Raw genomic sequence first — 19,474 nt, 5'->3', positions numbered from 1 at the left:
ATACTCAACTCCTTTTGTTATGAAGGACAACATTCCATTGGCTTTCTTCACTGCCTGCTTTACCTGCATGCTTCCTTTCAGTGACTGATGCACAAGGACACCCAGATCTCGTTGTACGTCCCCTTTTCCTAACTTGACACCATTTAGATAATAATCTGCCTTCCTATTCTTACCACCAAAGTGGATAACCTCACACTTATCCACATTAAACTGCATCTGCCATACATCCGCCCATTCACACAACCTGTCCAAGTCACTCTGCAACCTCATAGCATCTTCCTCACAGTTCACACTGCCACCCAGCTTTGTATAATCTGCAAATTTGCTAATGTTGTAAGGGCGAACATTTGGCATGTAGCCATGGGGGTTTTATTGCAGGGGTGTAAAAAAGGTGTAAAAGCTCCAGCTCGATTATGTTGCCAGGACATCCTGTTGTCAGCATGGAAGCGCGGTTTATGGCTAAGTGTATCCTTTGATATGGGCAACTGGCTTTAAAGCTTTGATGGTTAGCCATCCTTTGAAGTGTTAAGAAGAACATCTTGCCATATGGACTGCCCTTTGTTCCCAAGAAAGAAGAGGTCGCGATGGACACAACGGACACGGAGGTCCCGAAAGACACATAAAGATTTATAGGACATTGCAAAACTTGCCATATAAGGCAGCAACAGGAAATATACTGGCACATGTATTAAAGGTATAAAATGTGTGTAATTGTTAGCATTCGGGGAGAGAGACTACACTAGCTTCCTGAGCATTTCTAAACCCTCCAGTTTCTAGACTCTCTCCCACCTGGGTGAGTAGAATAAAGAGGTTATACGAATTCGGTTGTCTGACTATTCTGTTCATAGGGCACGAACTACAACATTTGGCGTAGTCGGCAGGATCTCTTTGGCACTGTCAACCACGAACGACTAAGAGGCAGCGGTGACTGAAACACGTTCGAAGGGGACAGAGTGCACTTCTCGACCGTTGTTCGAGACCCCGGACGTTGACGTTTTTCAGACACTGAAGTCCCTCGTTTGGGGTTGATTTTGTGTTCAACTGAGATTCACAGACGAACCGCTAAGGAAAAGGGCAAGGATAAGGATGATATTGAGGTAAGAGTCTTAATCGCATGAGTCTGTGGTCTGGGTAAATTTAAGAGTAATTTCATAACGTGATATAGTGATTGGTTGTCAGGCCAGGAATGGGACAGGCTATGGATATAAGAGAAATTGATCGTTTGGTAATTGGATGTCAGACATGTGAGACGGACTTTGGATAAGAGTGATGGCGGTGTCCCGGTATTTTAACGTAAAGGGCGGTCACTCTTGTTGACATTGTCTTGGTCTGGGTAAATTAATCGTTTGGTAATTGGATGTCAGACATGTGAGACGGACTTTGGATAAGGTGATGGCGGTGCCCCGGTATTATAACGTAAAGGGCGGTCACTCTTGTTGACATTGTTTTGGTTTGGGTAAATTGATCGTTTGGTAACAATTAATGTGGGAGCGAGAAGCAGTGAAGAAATGGAAAAAGAGGATTAAAGAATGGAAAGAGGGGGAAGCACCATCAGGAGTCGAGGGAGCGAAGTTGGAGGGAATATGGAGTAGTAGAGGGATATCAGTGTGATAGGTTGGGAATACCGAAAACATGCGATATTTTGCAAGCGGAATGTAAGGTATATGATCTAAGACTTGACCGTGCTACCCGAGCTCGAGGTGAATTTTAAACCGGTACCAAAGGGATATATCTCGCCCTTACAATGTTACTTTTAATCCCTTCATCCAAGTCATTGATGTATATTGTAAATAGCTGCGGTCCCAGCAACGAGCCAAATTTGAGGAAGGATATTCTTGCTATGGAGGGCGTGCAGCGTAGGTTCACTAGGTTAATTCCCGGAATGGCGGGACTGTCGTATGTTGAAAGGCTGGAGCGATTGGGCTTGTATACACTGGAATTTAGAAGGATGAGGGGGGATCTTATTGAAACATATAAGATAATTAGGGGATTGGACACATTAGAGGCAGGAAACATGTTCCCAATGTTGGGGGAGTCCAGAACAAGGGGCCACAGTTTAAGAATAAGGGGTAGGCCATTTAGAACGGAGATGAGGAAGAACTTTTTCAGTCAGAGAGTGGTGAAGGTGTGGAATTCTCTGCCTCAGAAGGCAGTGGAGGCCAGTTCGTTGGATGCTTTCAAGAGAGAGCTGGATAGAGCTCTTAAGGATAGCGGAGTGAGGGGGTATGGGGAGAAGGCAGGAACGGGGTACCGATTGAGAGTGATCAGCCATGATCGCATTGAATGGCGGTGCTGGCTCGAAGGGCTGAATGGCCTACTCCTGCACCTATTGTCTATTGTACCCCACTAGTCACTGCCTGCCATTCTGAAAGGGACCCATTTATGCCAACTCTTTGCTTTCTGTCTGCCAACCAATTTTCTATCCATGTTAGTACCCTACCCCCAATACCATGTGCTCTAATTTTGCCCACAAATCTCCTATGAGGGACCTTGTCGAAGGCTTTCTGAAAGTCAAGGTACACCACATCCACCGGCTCTCCCCTGTCCATTTTCCTAGTTACATCCTCAAAAAAGTCCAGAAGATTAGTCAAGCATGATTTCCCCTTCGTAAATCCATGCTGACTCAGAACGATCCTGTTACTGCTATTCAAATGCTCCGCAATTTCGTCTTTTATAATTGACTCCAGCATCTTCCCCACCACTGATGTAAGACTAACTGGTCTATAATTTCCTGTTTTCTCTCTCCCTCCTTTCTTAAAAGGTGGGATAACATTAGCTACCCTCCAATCCACAGGAACTGATCCTGAATCTATAGAACATTAGAAAATGATCACCAATGCGTCCATGATTTCTAGAGCCACCTCCTTAAGTACCCTGGGATGCAGACCATCAGGCCCTGGGGATTTATTAGCCTTCAGTCCCATCAGTCTACCCAACACCATTTCCTGCCTAATGTGTATTTCTTTCAGCTCCTCCGTCACCCTAGGATCTATGGCCACTAGAACATGTATCTTCCTTATTGAAGACAGATCCAAAGTACCGGTTCCTCGTCTGCCATTTCCTTATTTCCCATAATAAATTCCCCTGCTTCTGTCTTCAAGGGTCCCACATTTGTCTTTACTAATCTTTTTCTCTTAACATACCTAAAGAAGCTTTTACTGTCCTTTATATTCTTGGCCAGCTTTGCTTCGTACCTCATCTTTTCAGCCCGTTTTGCCCTTTTTGCTATCTTCTGTTGTTCTTTGAAAGTTGCCCACTCCTCTGGCTTCCCGCTACTCTTTGCTATCTTATACATCTTTTCTTTTAGTTTTATTCCATCTCTAACTTCCCTTGTCAGCCACGGTTGCCTCTTATTCCCCTTAGAATCTTTCTTCCTCTTCGCAATGAAATGATCCTGCATCTTCTGGATTATGCCCAGAAATTCCTGCCATTGCTGTTCCACCATCATTCCTGCTAGGATCCCTTTCCATTCGACCTTGGCCAGCTCCTCTCTTGTGCCTTCATAGTCCCCTTTGTTCAACTGCAACACTGACATTCCTGGTTTAACCTTTTCCCTCTCAAATTGCAGATTAAAACTAATCATATTATGGTCACTACCTCCAAGCGGTTCCTTTACCTTGAGTTCCCTTGTTAAATCTGGTTCATTGGACAACACTAAATCCAGAATTGCCTTGTCTCTGGTAGGCTCCAGTATAAGCTGCTCTAAGAATCCATCTCGGAGGCACTCTACAAACTCCCTTTCTTGGGGTCCAGAACCAACTTGAATTTCCCATTCTACATGCATATTGAAATCCCCCATAAATACAGTGGAACTACCTTTGTTACATGCCAATTTTAACTCCTGCTGCAACTTACACCCTATATCCAGGCTACTGTTTGGGGGTCTGTAGATAACTCCCATTAGTGTCTTCTTACCTTTTCAATTCCTCAACTCTATCCACAGTGACTCTACATCATCAGTCCCAATGTCACCCCTTGCAAGGGACTGAATTCCATCCCTCACCAAGAGCTACCCCAACTCCTCTGCCCACCTGCCTGTCCTTTTTATAGGACGTATAACCATGAATATTCAGTTCCCAGTCCTGATCCTTCTGCAGCCACGTCTCTGTGATCCCCACAATGTCATACCTACCAATCTCTAACTGAGCCTCAAGCTCATCCACTTTACTTATATGTCGCGCATTCATATATAGTACTTTTAATCCTCTGCTCGTCTCAGCTTCCACATCGATTCCTATTACACATGGCCATTCTCTCCTATTGCTTCGTGAGCTTTCTGTCCCGTTAATTCTGGGGTGTTTCTTAATTATTCCTATACTCTCTTTCCCATTAACTCCATCCTTGTCTATCCCATTTGAAACACAACCCCCCCCACCCCCCCGACTATTTAGTTTAAAACCAACCGTTACCTTCTTTGTTACCTTCTTTTCCCCCCTATTTCCAGCTAATGAGACTGCAAGAAAGCACTTGCCATTTATACTGCGCGGCAGTTTGAGAAATGTACAGGACCCTTAGAGACCAGCATGCAAATCAATCTGTGTAGGAAAGAACTGCAGGTGCTGCTTTAAATTGAAGGTAGACACAAAATGCCAGAGTAACTCAGCGGGACAGGCAGCATCTCTGGAAAGAAGGAATGGATGATGTTTCGGGTCGAGACAATGGTCTGAAGAAGGGTCTTGACCCGAAACATCACCCATTCCTTCCCTCCAGAGATGCTGTCTGCCCCGCTGAGTGACTCCAGCATTTTGTGTCTACCATGCAAATCAACCTGCCTGGGTGGAGCCTCAGACTGCCCAGAATCTCTCATAACATGGCTGTTCATGCTTTCAACACCACTACCGGCACGCAATCTTCTGCAAAAAACTCCTCTTTGTTGGTCACTTGGGCTCTCTAGAAGCAGTTATCCAACCATCAGCCAAAGTTGCTCTCAGCATCTGTTCTTGCAAGGAAATTATCTCAAGTATAAGCACATCCTCATTCCCCTTCTTCCAACACATACACAACACAAAAACACAGACCACATATAAATATGTACCACACATAAATATATCTACAACACAAACAACACAAACACATACAACACATACAATAGACAATAGGTGCAGGAGGAGCCCATTCGGCCCTTCGAGCCAGCACCGCCATTCAATGTGATCATGGCTGATCATTCTCAATCAGTACCCCGTTCCTGCCTTCTCCCCATACCCCCCGACTCCGCTATCCTTAAGAGCTCCATCTAGCTCTCTCTTGAATGCATTCAGTGAATTGGCCTCCACTGCCTTCTGAGGCAGAGAATTCCACAGATTCACAACTCTGACTGAAAATGTTTTTCCTCATCTCAGTTCTAAATGGTCTACCCCTTATTCTTAAACTGTGGCCCCTTGTTCCGGACTCCCCCAACATTGGGAACATGTTTCCTGCCTCTAACGTGTCCAACCCCTTAATAATCTTATACGTTTCGATAAGATCTCCTCTCATCCTTCTAAATTCCAGTGTATACAAGCCTAGTCGCTCCAGTCTTTCAACATATGATAGTCCCGCTATTCCGGGAATTAACCTAATAAACCTATGCTGCACGCCCTCAATAGCAAGAATATCCTTCCTCAAATTTGGAGACCAAAACTGCACACAGTATAATACAATACAATACATAAACACATACAAAAGGAGAATTAAAAGCACACAACATATTCTTTGTAGAAACAAAGAACTGCAGATGTTGGTTAATACAGAAAAAGACACAAAGTGCAGGAGTAATTGAGCAGGTCAGGCATCATCTCCAGAGAACATGGATAGTTTTTACAGAGATGTTGCCTGACCTGCTGAGTTACCGTTGCACTCTGTGTAATTTTTGTTACCTTACAACAGTTGGTTAAGCAGGTGTAACAGGGACTTTGCAATCCTACTGCTTGCCAGCTCATGCCCCTTCTGTCACTTCTTACACTGGCTATCTCCCCTCTACACTTTCAGTCAAGTGAAGAGTCCCAACCCAAAATGGTTCATTCCTCCCTCCCCAACAGATGCTGCTCGACCCACTGTTCCTCGAGCAGCCTGATTATTGCTCCAGATTCTAGCATCTGCATTCTCTTGTGTCTCCATTTTCCACTGACGAGCCAGTTATGTGATCCATGAACAAGTTCACAGCTCCCAATGGGCACAGCTAGATGCCTGCAAGTGAACTAATTCTACCCATTATTCAGTTGTTTGGTTTAAGTAGGGATTAAAAGTACCATTAGCAAATTTGCAGATGATACTATGCTGGGGGGGTAGTGTGAATTGTGAGGAAGATGCAATAAGGCTGCAGGGTGACTTGGACAGGTTGTGTGAGTGGGCGGATACATGGCAGATGCAGTTTAATGTAGATAAGTGTGAGGTTATTCACTTTGGAAGTAAGAATAGAAAGGCAGATTATTATCTGAATGGTGTCAAGTTAGGAGGAGGGGGAGTTCAACGAGATCTGGGTGTCCTAGTGCATCAGTCAATGAAAGGAAGCATGTAGGTACAGTAGGCAGTGAAGAAAGCCAATGGAATGTTGGCCTTCGTAACAAGAGGAGTTGAGTATAGGAGCAAAGAGGTCCTTCTACAGTTGTACCGGGCCCTGGTGAGACCGCACCTGGAGTACTGTGTGCAGTTTTGGTCTCCAAATTTGAGGAAGGATATTCTTGCTATGGAGGACGTGCAGCGTAGGTTCACTAGGTTAATTCCCGGAATGGCGGGACTGTCGTATGTTGAAAGGCTGGAGCGATTGGGCTTGTATACACTGGAATTTAGAAGGATGAGGGGGGATCTTATTGAAACATATAAGATAATTAGGGGATTGGACACATTAGAGGCAGGAAACATGTTCCCAATGTTGGGGGAGTCCAGAACAAGGGGCCACAGTTTAAGAATAAGGGGTAGGCCATTTAGAACGGAGATGAGGAAGAACTTTTTCAGTCAGAGAGTGGTGAAGGTGTGGAATTCTCTGCCTCAGAAGGCAGTGGAGGCCAGTTCGTTGGATGCTTTCAAGAGAGAGCTGGATAGAGCTCTTAAGGATAGCAGAGTGAGGGGGTATGGGGAGAAGGCAGGAACGGGGTACTGATTGAGAGTGATCAGCCATGATCGCATTGAATGGCGGTGCTGGCTCGAAGGGCTGAATGGCCTACTCCTGCACCTATTGTCTATTGAAAGCACTCCAGTACATAGCAAATATATATTTTAAATATTAAATGACCAGACGCCATTATCTGCTCACTTAAAATCTAAAAATGTAGCCAGCATTTACAATGAAGAGTTCCTTTGATTCTGAGCAGATAATCTTGAGAAACCTAGAGTTAAAAATTAAGTTTTCTGCTGTGCATCACGTCTAGATGCTTTTTAAAACCTGCTGCCTTGGCCATTTTCATGTAAATATGAGACAATTTATGGCTGCCAAATAAAAACAGTGAATACTACAATTTCCTATTCCTTATGACTTTCTTGTTGCCATGGTAGCAGATCTGCTGCAGACCCTGCTTATGTTGCTTAGATATTAACCATTACTGATCCTCCCTCCATCATGCCTTTCAATGAAACTCCTCATAAATGAATGCAATTCTTTTTACATATTAAAGTTTCTACAGATTAAATTAAACTGAGTGTATAGGTCCAATGGTAGCAGGATGATGTGGTTTAGCTCAGGTCATTGAAGAGCCGGACACCACAGGGATGGCGCTGGACTTTGAAGACAACCCACCATTAATGTTTCTGATGCAGGACTGGCCACATCAAAATAATCTATTGGCTGTGATGGATTCACAATATTCCATCAATTATTTCCTAACATTAAATATCTTATCGCTTATACAGCCACAAATGTCCAAATATTTTAATAACACCACAGACCAACATAAAACAGAAATGGTAACATTAATACATTCATGTTGTCTCCTTATATACAAACTTTCATCAGGAGACATTTAAAGAATTAACATTCATGTGAATTTATCTTCTGATATTAATATTTGGAAGCTTTAGCCAACACAGATGACTATACCACCATTACTTATGTCCAGGGCTGTTGTCCAACCTTCGTTCCTTGCCCTAAAACAATTAATCTTCTCAAATACATAAAGAACAAAACAACCTGTATTCAACAGTGCCAGTGTGGCTATCTAGGGCAGCTCAACATTATTCTGGAGAATAAGCTACATAGGATCCTACATGAGTTAGCTAATGGGAACCAACATTGGCTTGATGATAGGAGGCGGTGGTAGAAATTGTGTTTCTGATTGGAAGTCTATGACCAGCGGTACTGAAGTGATTACTGCAGCGATCTTGTTGTTTTGTGACATATTAATGAATTGGATGTGGGACAGTTTCTTCTCAGCTGATGAGAGGATGGTTCAGTTGCCTGATTACAGCTGGTAAGAAACTTTCCCCGAATCTGGAGGTGTGCGTTTTCAAACTTCTTTACCTCTTGTCTGATGGGAGAGGGGAGAGAAGGGAGTGGCCGGGTGAGACAGGTCTTTGATTGTGCTGGCAGCCCTACCAAGGCATCGTGGCGTAGATGGATTAAAACAGAGGTAAATAACATTCATTCTAAGAAAACATTTATATTAAACTCAAATGCACTTTGTTACTCAATTTCAAACATCTAATGGATACATAATAAAAGCTGGAGTAACTGAGCAGGACAAGCAGCATCTCTGGAGAGAAGGAATGGGTGATGTTTCGGGTCGAGACCCTTCTTCAGACTAGTTAGAGATAAGGGAAACAAGCGAAATAGACGATGATGTAGCGAGATAAAGAACAATGAATGTTAGATATGCAAAAAAGTAACGATGATAAAGGAAACAGGCCGTTGTTCGTTGTGTGTTGGGTGAAAATGAGAAGCTGGTGCGAGTTGGGTGGGGGAGGGATGGAGAGAGAGGGGATACCGGGGTTGTTTGAAGTTAGAGAAATCAATATTCATACCACTGGATTGTAAGTTGCCTCACTCTGACAATGGACGAGACCTACGGCAGAAAGGTCAGTGTGGGAATGGGAAGGAGAATTAAAGTTTAGCAATCGGGAGATCAGGTAGGTACAGGCGGACTGAGCGAAAGGTCTTCAGTGAAACAATCGCCCAGTGTATGTTTGGTCTCGCCGATGTATAAGAGTCCACATCTTAAACAACGGATACAGTAGATGAGGTTGGAGGAGGTGCAAGTGAACCTCTGCCTCACCTGGAAGGACTAATGGATACAACCTTGCATCAGATGAGGATAATGTTGACAAGAATTGTGTGTGTAGTTTCCTCGGTTAAAAGGACAGGATAGAATATACAGGCATTTAGATGGACAAGGGCTGATTAGGGATAGTCAGCATGGGTTTGTACGTGAAAGGGCGTATCTCACAAATATGATTGAGTTTTTTGAAGACGTGACCAAAAAGGTCAATAGGGCTGTAGATGTTGTATATATGGACTTCAGCAAAGCATTCAACAAGGTTCTGCATGATAGGCTGCTCTGGAAGGTTAGCTCGCATGGGATCCAAGGAGAGATAGCTGAATGGATAGCAAATTGGCTTCATGGAAGGAAGCAGAGGGTGATGGTGGAAGGTTGCTTCTCGGATTGGAGGCCTGTGACTCAGGGTTCGGTGCTGAACCCGTTACTGTTTGTCATCTATATCAATGATTTGGATGAGTACATACACGGCAAGATTAGCAAGTTTTGCAGATGGTGAAGATGGTTGTGAAAAATTGCAGCAGGATCTTGATCGATTGGCCAGGTGGGCTGAGAAATGGTTGACGGAATTTAATACAGAGAAATGTGAGGTGTTCATTTCGGGAAGTCTAACATGTGCAGGACCTACTCATTGAATGGTAGGGCTCTGGGGAGTGTTGTAGAGCAGAGGGATCTATGAGTGCAGGTACATGGTTCCTTGAAGGTGGAGTCGCAGGTAGATAGGGTGGTCAAAAAGGCGTTTGGCACATCGGCCTTCATCAGTCAGAGTATTGAGTATAGAAGTTGGGAGGTCATGTTGGAATTGTATAAGACATTGGTGAGGCCGCATCTAGAGTCGCATTCAGTTCTGGGCACTATGTTATAGGAAAGATGTTGTCAAGCTGGAAAGGGTACAGAGAAGATTTACAAGGATGTTGGCTGGGCTAGAGGGTGTGAGCTATAGGGAGAGGTTGAGTAGGCTGGTACTCTGTTCCTTGGGGCACAGGAGTATGAGAGGTGATCTTATTGAGGTGTATAAAATCATGAGAGGAATAGATCAGGTAGATGCACGGAGTCTCTTGCCCAGAAGCGGGGACTAGCGGGGACCAGAGCACATAGGTTTAAGGTGAGCGGAAAAGATTTAATAGGAACCTGAGGGGTAACTTTTTCACACAAAGGGTGGTGTGTATGGAACAAGCTCCCAGAGGTAGTTGAGGCAGGGACTAGCCCAACATTTAAGAATCAGTTAGACAAGGAATCAGTTAGACAGGGAATCAGTTAGACAGGTACATGGATAGGACAGGTTTGGAGGGATATGGACCGAACGCAGGCAAGTGGGACTAGTGTAGCTGGGACATGTTGGCCGGTGTGGGCAAATTGGGCCCAAGAACCTGTGCCACGTTGTATTACTCTATGAAGAGCGCAGTGGAGACTCTCCATGTGCCTCCAAAGACAAGCAGCCAATTGATTCAACATCCACTACCTTATTCATTGCCACCTCCACCGACTCAACATGGTTGCAATATCGTCACAAAATGCACTGCAGCAACTTCCCAGCCAAACCATCACTCTGAGCCATCAAGAAAGGGCCGCACACACATGCAAAACACCATCGCCTGCAGCAACCACACTGATGCCAGCTTGAATACAACGTCATGGTCACTGGATCGAAATCCTGAAACTCGTTTTGCGGTTGCCAAAGGTTGGCAACGTTTGGAGGAGGCAGTGCAGTGATGAGGGGTGGGCAGTAAATGCCGGTTTCCCGGGAAAACACCCACCGTCCTTGCCTTGTGTCAGTCAGTGCCAGAGACACAGAGCCAGCACTGCATCACACACTGCGGGCAGCGCGGCTGGGCAGCACAGCTGGGTCAGACAACAGCCTGGATGGACATCCGCGCACAGTCGATTAAACGTTTGGATAAAACAAAACAAAGGACAGATGGTGCGGGCGTTGACTCGGCGGCGCGTCTGCGTTGGCGGGGCGGGGGGGTTCTGCGGCTCCCGCGTTGGTGGGGCGGGGGCTGGGCTGGGGGCGGGGGGCTGGGGGGCTGGGCTGGGGGGCTGGGCTGGGGGGCTGGGCTGGGGGGCTGGGCTGGGGGGCTGGGCTGTGGGGGGGGGCTGGGCTGTGGGGGGGGCTGGGCTGTGGGGGGGGCTGGGCTGGGGGGGGGGGCTGGGGGTGGGGCTGGGCTGGGGGGGGCTGGGCTGGGGGGGGCTGGGCTGGGGGGGCTGGGCTGGGGGGGGGGGGCTGGGCTGGGGGGCTGGGGGGGCTGGGCTGGGCTGGGGGGGGGGCTGGGCTGGGGGCTGGGCTGGGGGGGGGGGGGGCTGGGTTGGGGGGGGGCTGGGTTGGGGGGGGCTGGGTTGGGGGGGGCTGGGGGGGGGGGGCTGGGGGGGGGGGCTGGGCTGGGGGTGGGGCTGGGCTGGGCTGGGGGGCTGGGCTGGGGGGCTGGGCTGGGGGGCTGGGCTGGGGGGGGGGGGCTGGGCTGGGGGGGGGGCTGGGCTGGGGGGGGGGGGCTGGGCTGGGGGGGGGGGGCTGGGCTGGGGGGGGGGGGCTGGGCTGGGGGGGGGGTTGGGCTGGGGGGGGGGCTGGGCTGGGGGGGGGGGCTGGGCTGGGGGGGGGGGCTGGGCTGGGGGGGGGGGCTGGGCTGGGGGGGGGGCTGGGCTGGGGGGGGGGGGGGGGCTGGGCTGGGGGGGGGGGGGCTGGGCTGGGGGGGGGGGGGGGGGCTGGGCTGGGGGGGGGGGGGGGGCTGGGGGCGCGGTGGGGCGGGGCTGCGGCTCCCGCGTTGGCGGGGGGGGGGCGGGTCTGGCGCCTCGCTGGGGGGGGGGGGGCTGGGTTGGGGGGGGCTGGGGGGGGGGGGGCTGGGGGGGGGGGCTGGGCTGGGCTGGGGGGCTGGGCTGGGGGGGGGGGCTGGGCTGGGGGGGGGGCTGGGCTGGGGGGGGGGGGGCTGGGCTGGGGGGGGGGCTGGGCTGGGGGGGGGGGGGCTGGGCTGGGGGGGGCTGGGCTGGGGGGGGGGCTGGGCTGGGGGGGGGGGCTGGGGGGGGGCTGGGCTGGGGGGGGGCTGGGCTGGGGGGGGGGGCTGGGCTGGGGGGGGGGCTGGGCTGGGGGGGGGGGCTGGGCTGGGGGGGGGGGGGGGGGGGGCTGGGGGCGCGGTGGGGCGGGGCTGCGGCTCCCGCGTTGGCGGGGGGGGGGGGGCGGGTCTGGCGCCTCGCGCAGTGCGGCCGCTTGGCCCCGTCTCCTAGCAACCGGGCCCGGGCCGGCGTTTGAAAAACTCGCCGTTGAAAGGTGGAGCGGGAGCGGGGCCCGGGTCACCGGCACCCCCGGGCTGGGCTGCCCAACCCAGCCTCCCTCCTCCCCTCCCCGCCCCGCCCCGCCCGCAGGCCGCGAGTGCTCTGCCTCTGCTCCGCCGCCGTGCGCTTCTCGGTCTGGCCCCGCTCACCTCATCTGTCTCGGTCTGGCCCGCGGCACGACCTTGGCAAGCCGCCGCAGTCATGGTGGCCCCGTCACGCCACCAAACTGGTCCGCACGGTGCCGGGGATGGGCGGATTGCGCCTGCCGGTGAGGCGGGGAGGCAGTGACCAGGCTGCGAGGCGCACCGCACCGCTCCGCTCCGCTCCGTCCCGCACCGCCCGCTCCAGCCCACACCGGGCGACGGCGCTGCCCGTGACCACAGCGCCGCCCACAGCCCAGGAGACCGCAGCGCAGCGCAGCGCAGCTCACACTGCAACAACGCCGGCACCCGGACGGTTGCAGACAGTGCAAGTAGCAGAGGACAAGCGGCACAGTCATTCATAGACAGATATACAGCGTGGAAACTGGCCCACACCTGCCAACATGTCCCAGCTACACTAGTCCCACCCCGCGTTTGGTCCATATCCCTCCAAACCCGTCCTGTCCGAAGAAGGGTCTCGAACCGAAACGTCACCCATTCCTTCTCACCAGAGATGCTGCCTGAGTTACACCAGCATTTTGTGTCTACTATCCATGTCTCTGTCTAACAGTTTCTTAAATATTGAGATGGTCACTGTCTCAACTACCTCTAACTGCAGATTGTTCCATACACCCACCACTCTTTGTGTGAATCAACAAGATGAGGAAAAAAAATCCAAAGCCTCGTTAAAGAAATTTCTTATTCCAATCCTGAATGGCAACAATCTTTTTGTTCTTTGAAATTATGACCTCTGATTCTAGATACCCAATCAACAAAATATCCCTACATCCACACCATCTTCCATGCTTTACAAACACCAGGGCATACTACCTGTTAGTCTCTCTCATGACAGTCGCTTCCGAGCAAGCATTCTGGCGACCTTACCTAGCACAAGGTCCATGCAGTCTTCCAAGAACGGTCGCCCCAGGGTCTCATATAATTCAGTAAGCTATGGGAAATATCTTTGACAGTGAAATTTGATCAATAAAATATTTAAAAAGCGAATTCTGTACACTGATTCTATGATTCAACATCTGCTCTTTTACTTCCTGAAGTCCAGGTACCCAAAAGCCCTGCCCACGTGAAGCGGCAATGGATTCAGTGCTCCTGATTAGTTTCCTCATTGCACAGGCTAACTGCATTCAGTTTCAGATAATCTGCTAAACCAGACTTGCATCTTACATTTACAGAATTCATTTACTCTTACGCTATCATTCATTTCCTCCTATTTATACTTCATTAGTCTTTAATATGCTTTTTTGGTTGGCACCACCTCTTGTCTCATTAACTCTCTTCTGGTCTCCACCCCATAACATAACTCTTGTTCTCTTCCTCTCTCTGTTTCTCTACAGTTTAAAACTTACTTTACTTTAAGAATAAAGGGGAGGCCATTTAAAACTGAGGTGAGAAGAAACGTTTTCACCCAGAGAGTTGTGAATTTGTAGAATTCTCTGCCACAGAAGGCAGTGGAGGCCAATTCACTGGATAAATTTAAAAGAGAGTTAGATAGAGCTCTAGGGGCTAGTGGAATCAAGGGATACGGGGAGAAGACAGGCACAGGTTACTGATTGTAGATGGTCAGCCACAACAATGAATCCTTTGTCCCGCCCCCTGACACCAGTCTGAAGAAGGGTCTCGACCCAAAACGTCGCCCATTCCTTCTCTCCTGAGATGCTGCCTGACCTGCTAAGTTACTCCAGCATTTTGTAAATAAATACCTTCAATTTGTACCAGCATCTGCAGTTATTTTCTTACACTAAAATGAATGGCGGTGCTGGCTCGAAGGGCCATATGGCCTCCTCCTGCACCTAGTTTCTGTTTCTATGTTCTATCTCCTCAGTTGAGGTAAAAGGTTAACCTAAAAAAGTGCAAATCCATTTCTCAATAGGTTTCTGCCCGTTTATGTCCAACAGGTTTTTAATTTCACACTCAATAATTGCTTAATCCACCACCTACCTTGATTGGTTGTGCAAGCACCTAGTTGTTGCTGTAGTTACTGTAATATACTGGTGTCAGAAAGCAGTGGAGGCCAATTCTCTGAATGCATTCAAGAGAGAGCTAGATAAAGCTCTTAAGGATAGCGGAGTCAGGCGGTATGGCGAGAAGGCAGGAACTGATTGAGAATGATCACCCAGGATCACATTGAATGGTGGTGCTGGCTCAAAGGGCCGAATGGCCTACTCCTGCACCTATTGTCTAAAATAACTGCAGATGTTGGTACAAATCGAAGGTATTTATTTCACAAAATGCTGGAGTAACTCAGCAGGTCAGGCAGCATCTCAGGAGAGAAGAAATGGGTAACGTTTCGGGTCGAGACCCTTCTTCAGTCTAAAGAAGGGTCTCGACCTGAAACGTCACCCATTCCTTCTCTCCTGAGATGCTGCCTGACCTGCTGAGTTACTCCAGCATTTTGTGAAATAAATACCTTCGTAATATACTGAAGTATATTTCAAATAGGCCAAAAAGATTAGTCACCACAGTTTTAGCATTATCATTTTAATAAACTGCTCACATCACAGTAACTAAAGATCTATATTTTATAAATGGTTTTGGCCAAACTAAAATAAAATCATGAAACCATGTAAAGTTAGTTTGTAAATGTTAGAGAAAGTTGGAGACCAACTAAGGTGCTCACTGTTAGACACAGGAGATAAAATTGGCGTGTCACAAATGTAATGCTACGGTGGTTATGGGAGATTGCAACATGCAGGTAGACTGGGAAAATCAGGTTGGAAATGGACCCCAGGAAAGAGAGTTTGTAGAGTGCCTTCGAGATGGATTCTTAGAACAGCTTGTACTGGAGCCTACCAGGGAGAAGGCAATTCTGGATTTAGTGTTGTGTAATGATCCTGATCTGATGAGGGGACTAGAGGTAAAAGAGCCATTAGGAGGCAGTGATCACAACATGATAAGTTTTACTCTGCAAATGGAAAGGCAGAAGGGAAAATCGGAAGTGTCGGTATTACAGTATAGCAAAGGGGATTACAGAGGCATGAGGCAGGAGCTGGCCAAAATTGACTGGAAGGAGGCCCTAGCAGGGAAGACGGTAGAACAGCAATGGCAGGTATTCCTGGGAATAATGCAGAGGTTGCAGGATCAATTTATCCCAAAGAGGCGGAAAGACTCTAAGGGGAGTAAGAGACACCTGTGGCTGACGAGGGAAGTCAAGGACAGCATAAAAATTAAGGAGAGGAAGTATTACATAGCAAAGAAGAGTGGGAAGACAGACGATTGGGACTCTTTTAAAGAGCAACAAAAGTTAACTAAAAAGGCAATACGGGGAGAAAAGATGAGGTACGAGGGTAAACTAGCCAATAATATAAAGGAGGATAGCAAAAGTTTTTTTAGGTACGTGAAGAGGAATAAAAATAGTCAAGGCAAATGTGGGTCCCTTGAAGACAGAAGCAGGGGAATTTATTATGGGGAACAAAGAAATGGCAGACGAGTTAAACCGTTACTTTGGATCTGTGTTTACTGAGGAGGATACACACAATCTCCCAAATGTTCTAGGGGCCGGAGAACCTAGGGTGATGGAGGAACTGAAGGAAATCCACATTAGGCAGCAAATGGTTTTGGGTAGACTGATGGGACTGAAGGCTGATAAATCCCCAGGGCCTGATGGTCTGCATCCCAGGGTACTTAAGGAGGTGGCTCTAGAAATAGTGGAAGCATTGGAGATCATTTTTCAATGTTCTATAGATTCAGGATCAGTTCCTGTGGATTGGAGGATAGCAAATGTTATCCCACTTTTTAAGAAAGGAGGGAGAGAGAAAACGGGTAATTATAGACCAGTTAGTCTGACATCAGTGGTGGGGAAGATGCTGGAGTCAATTATAAAAGACGAAATTGCTGAGCATTTGGATAGCAGTAACAGGATCATTCCGAGTCAGCATGGATTTACGAAGGGGAAATCATGCTTGACAAATCTACTGGAATTTTTTGAGGATGTAACTAGGAAAATTGACAGGGGAGAGTCAGTGGATGTGGTGTACCTCGACTTTCAGAAAGCCTTCGACAAGGTCCCACATAGGAGATTAGTGGGCAAAATTAGAGCACATGGTATTGGGGGTAGGGTACTGACATGGATAGAAAATTGGTTGACAGACAGAAAGCAAAGAGTGGGGATAAATGGGTCCCTTTCGGAATGGCAGGCAGTGACCAGTGGGGTACCGCAAGGTTCGGTGCTGGGACCCCAGCTATTTACGATATACATTAATGACTTAGATGAAGGGATTAAAAGTACCATTAGCAAATTTGCAGATGATACTAAGCTGGGGGGTAGTGTGAATTGTGAGGAAGATGCAATAAGGCTGCAGGGTGACTTGGACAGGTTGTGTGAGTGGGCGGATACATGGCAGATGCAGTTTAATGTAGATAAGTGTGAGGTTATTCACTTTGGAAGTAAGAATAGAAAGGCAGATTATTATCTGAATGGTGTCAAGTTAGGAAGAGGGGATGTTCAACGAGATCTGGGTGTCCTAGTGCATCAGTCACTGAAAGGAAGCATGCAGGTACAGCAGGCAGTGAAGAAAGCCAATGGAATGTTGGCCTTCGTAACAAGAGGAGTTGAGTATAGGAGCAAAGAGGTCCTTCTACAGTTGTACCGGGCCCTGGTGAGACCGCACCTGGAGTACTGTGTGCAGTTTTGGTCTCCAAATTTGAGGAAGGATATTCTTGCTATTGAGGGCTTGCAGCGTAGGTTCACTAGGTTGATTCCCGGAATGGCGGGACTGTCGTATGTTGAAAGGCTGGAGCAATTAGGCTTGTATACACTGGAATTTAGAAGGATGAGGGGGGATCTTATTGAAACATATAAGATAATTAGGGGATTGGACACATTAGAGGCAGGAAACATGTTCCCAATGTTGGGGGAGTCCAGAACAAGGGGCCACAGTTTAAGAATAAGGGGTAGGCCATTTAGAACGGAGATGAGGAAGAACTTTTTCAGTCAGAGAGTGGTGAAGGTGTGGAATTCTCTGCCTCAGAAGGCAGTGGAGGCCAGTTCGTTGGATGCTTTCAAGAGAGAGCTGGATAGAGCTCTTAAGGATAGCGGAGTGAGGGGGTATGGGGAGAAGGCAGGAACGGGGTACTGATTGAGAGTGATCAGCCATGATCGCATTGAATGGCAGTGCTGGCTCGAAGGGCTGAATGGCCTACTCCTGCACCTATTGTCTATTGTCTATTCTTCTATAGAATCGATGAAACCTGCTGCCAAAGTAAATGAGAGTTCTGGTAATGATACCTTCACTGAATTTTGTGAAACAATTAAACAAGTGTGGCCTATTAGTTTATTCAATGCTGAATTTTAATATTTCTTAAAAAAATTAGTTCATAAATTTCAACTTGAGATATAAAATATTAAAATTTCTGACAAACATCCTGCCTGCAAAATAACTTCTGACAGACACTTAACATTTTAATTTAAATTTTAACAAATAGTATTTACTTTAGATGTTCTGTCTCATTTACAAAAGTACGTATATAATACTTTCCGACCATTACCAAAATATATCTTCTGAGAGTTTTGGTTCCAACCTTTAATAACAAAACTAATTGTGAAATATGGACTGCAGTTCCTAAAAAGGCACAATGTTTTACTTTATATACACAACAGAGTGACCTCTGATACATGAATGTATGTTATAAGGCCATCGCTTAGTCATAAGATGTTCCAAAATAAACCCGCATTCTGTGAGCGATGACGTGCATAACCATGTCACATTAGTGCAAGTAAAGATCTGATCAAATAAAAATTGGAAAACAGTTCAGAAATTTGCAGTGGTCCGTAAAACATGAAATCGCTTCAGTGTCATTCGGACTGATCCCAGGTCACGAGTGATCTTTTCCAAGCGATCTTCCAAAGCTTCCTGCAAAAAAAAAATTAAAAATTGAGTACCTCTGGACAATAAAAGTTTGAATACATGCTAATCTACAGGGAGAGAATGGACAAGTTATGCTTTGTGGTGATAAAGTCCCCCAAAGATGCTGGGACAGATAGTTAGGATCTTCCAAATTACCTCAGACAAGTTAACCGTTCCAGAAAACTGATTTTTTTTGCAAACAGACTTTTAAATGAGCAGTGCAGTTTGCAGAACTGTCCCTACAATTTAAACTACAGACCAATTTTTGTATTTTTCCGGAGATCTAGTTCCTGGAAATTTCACAATCGTTTTGAAATATCACAAGCTTAAAAAAAATAGGTACAGAAATACTGTACAAAAATATATTCACCTTGGGAAATAGCACTGACATCTGAAATCCCATTGAATAATTGTTCGCTATGGTCATTCTATTCTGCTCAGTTTGTAGAAACAGAATTATATAAAATTGAAGAGAGACTATTCAAACCTTCATAATTGTGCCAGTCAAAACTAACGCTATCAGGCCTGAACCCACTGGCAGAACCAGGGCTCTCGCCCTGAAGGCCATATATTATGTGGATTTCGGCACTATTAACCTTTCAGACAAATGTTCCTGACCCCTTTACCATCTCTGGGTGAGAAAAAAAACCTCGTCCCCTCTAATCTTTCCCTGATTTCAGACCCCTCTGCTAAGAAAAATACTCTACCTAGAGCAGTCATAATTTATGAAATTCAATTGTCTTCCCTTCCATGCAAATCATCTCAGCTGATTTAGTTTTTCCTCATAGCTAACGTTCTCTAATCCACGGTTCCTCTCCAGTGCTATCACATTTTTTCTGTAAATTTGTTACCAGAACTGTTATGATTCTCACGCCACAGGCTAACTTGTGCAATTTTAACATAAACTCTTATAGTCCAAGCTTCAGCCAATGAAAGAAAGCACCCCAAATGTCATTCTACCTAATACTCCACAGTGGTGAGTACCAAGTCTCTTACTGTTTATAATATACATTCATGATTTATATTT

The 19,474-nt window shown here is 47.2% G+C and overlaps 2 protein-coding genes across 7 annotated transcripts in view; both read right to left on the bottom strand.

The window, feature by feature from the left end:
• The window catches only part of pitpnm2 (phosphatidylinositol transfer protein, membrane-associated 2), a 139,113-nt gene extending 126,306 nt beyond the window's left edge, over positions 1-12,807 (bottom strand). For all 5 annotated transcript variants that reach the window (XM_078421691.1, XM_078421683.1, XM_078421688.1 and 2 more), the window contains exon 1: positions 12,596-12,807. The gene's annotated coding sequence lies outside the window, so the exon portion shown is untranslated. The remainder of the gene's footprint in view (positions 1-12,595) is intronic.
• Positions 12,808-17,910: 5,103 nt separating this feature from the next.
• The window catches only part of mphosph9 (M-phase phosphoprotein 9), a 38,866-nt gene continuing 37,302 nt past the window's right edge, over positions 17,911-19,474 (bottom strand). For both annotated transcript variants that reach the window (XM_078421395.1, XM_078421396.1), the window contains exon 23: positions 17,911-18,453. In XM_078421395.1, coding sequence (XP_078277521.1) covers positions 18,352-18,453 — 102 coding nt within the window. In that variant the 3' untranslated portion in view covers positions 17,911-18,351. The remainder of the gene's footprint in view (positions 18,454-19,474) is intronic.

Source organism: Rhinoraja longicauda, chromosome 25 (assembly GCF_053455715.1).
Source record: "Rhinoraja longicauda isolate Sanriku21f chromosome 25, sRhiLon1.1, whole genome shotgun sequence".
Classification (NCBI taxonomy): Eukaryota; Metazoa; Chordata; class Chondrichthyes; order Rajiformes; family Arhynchobatidae; genus Rhinoraja; species Rhinoraja longicauda.
The sequence above is the reverse complement of the archived record's forward strand: the minus strand, read 5'-3'. Positions and strand labels throughout refer to the sequence as shown.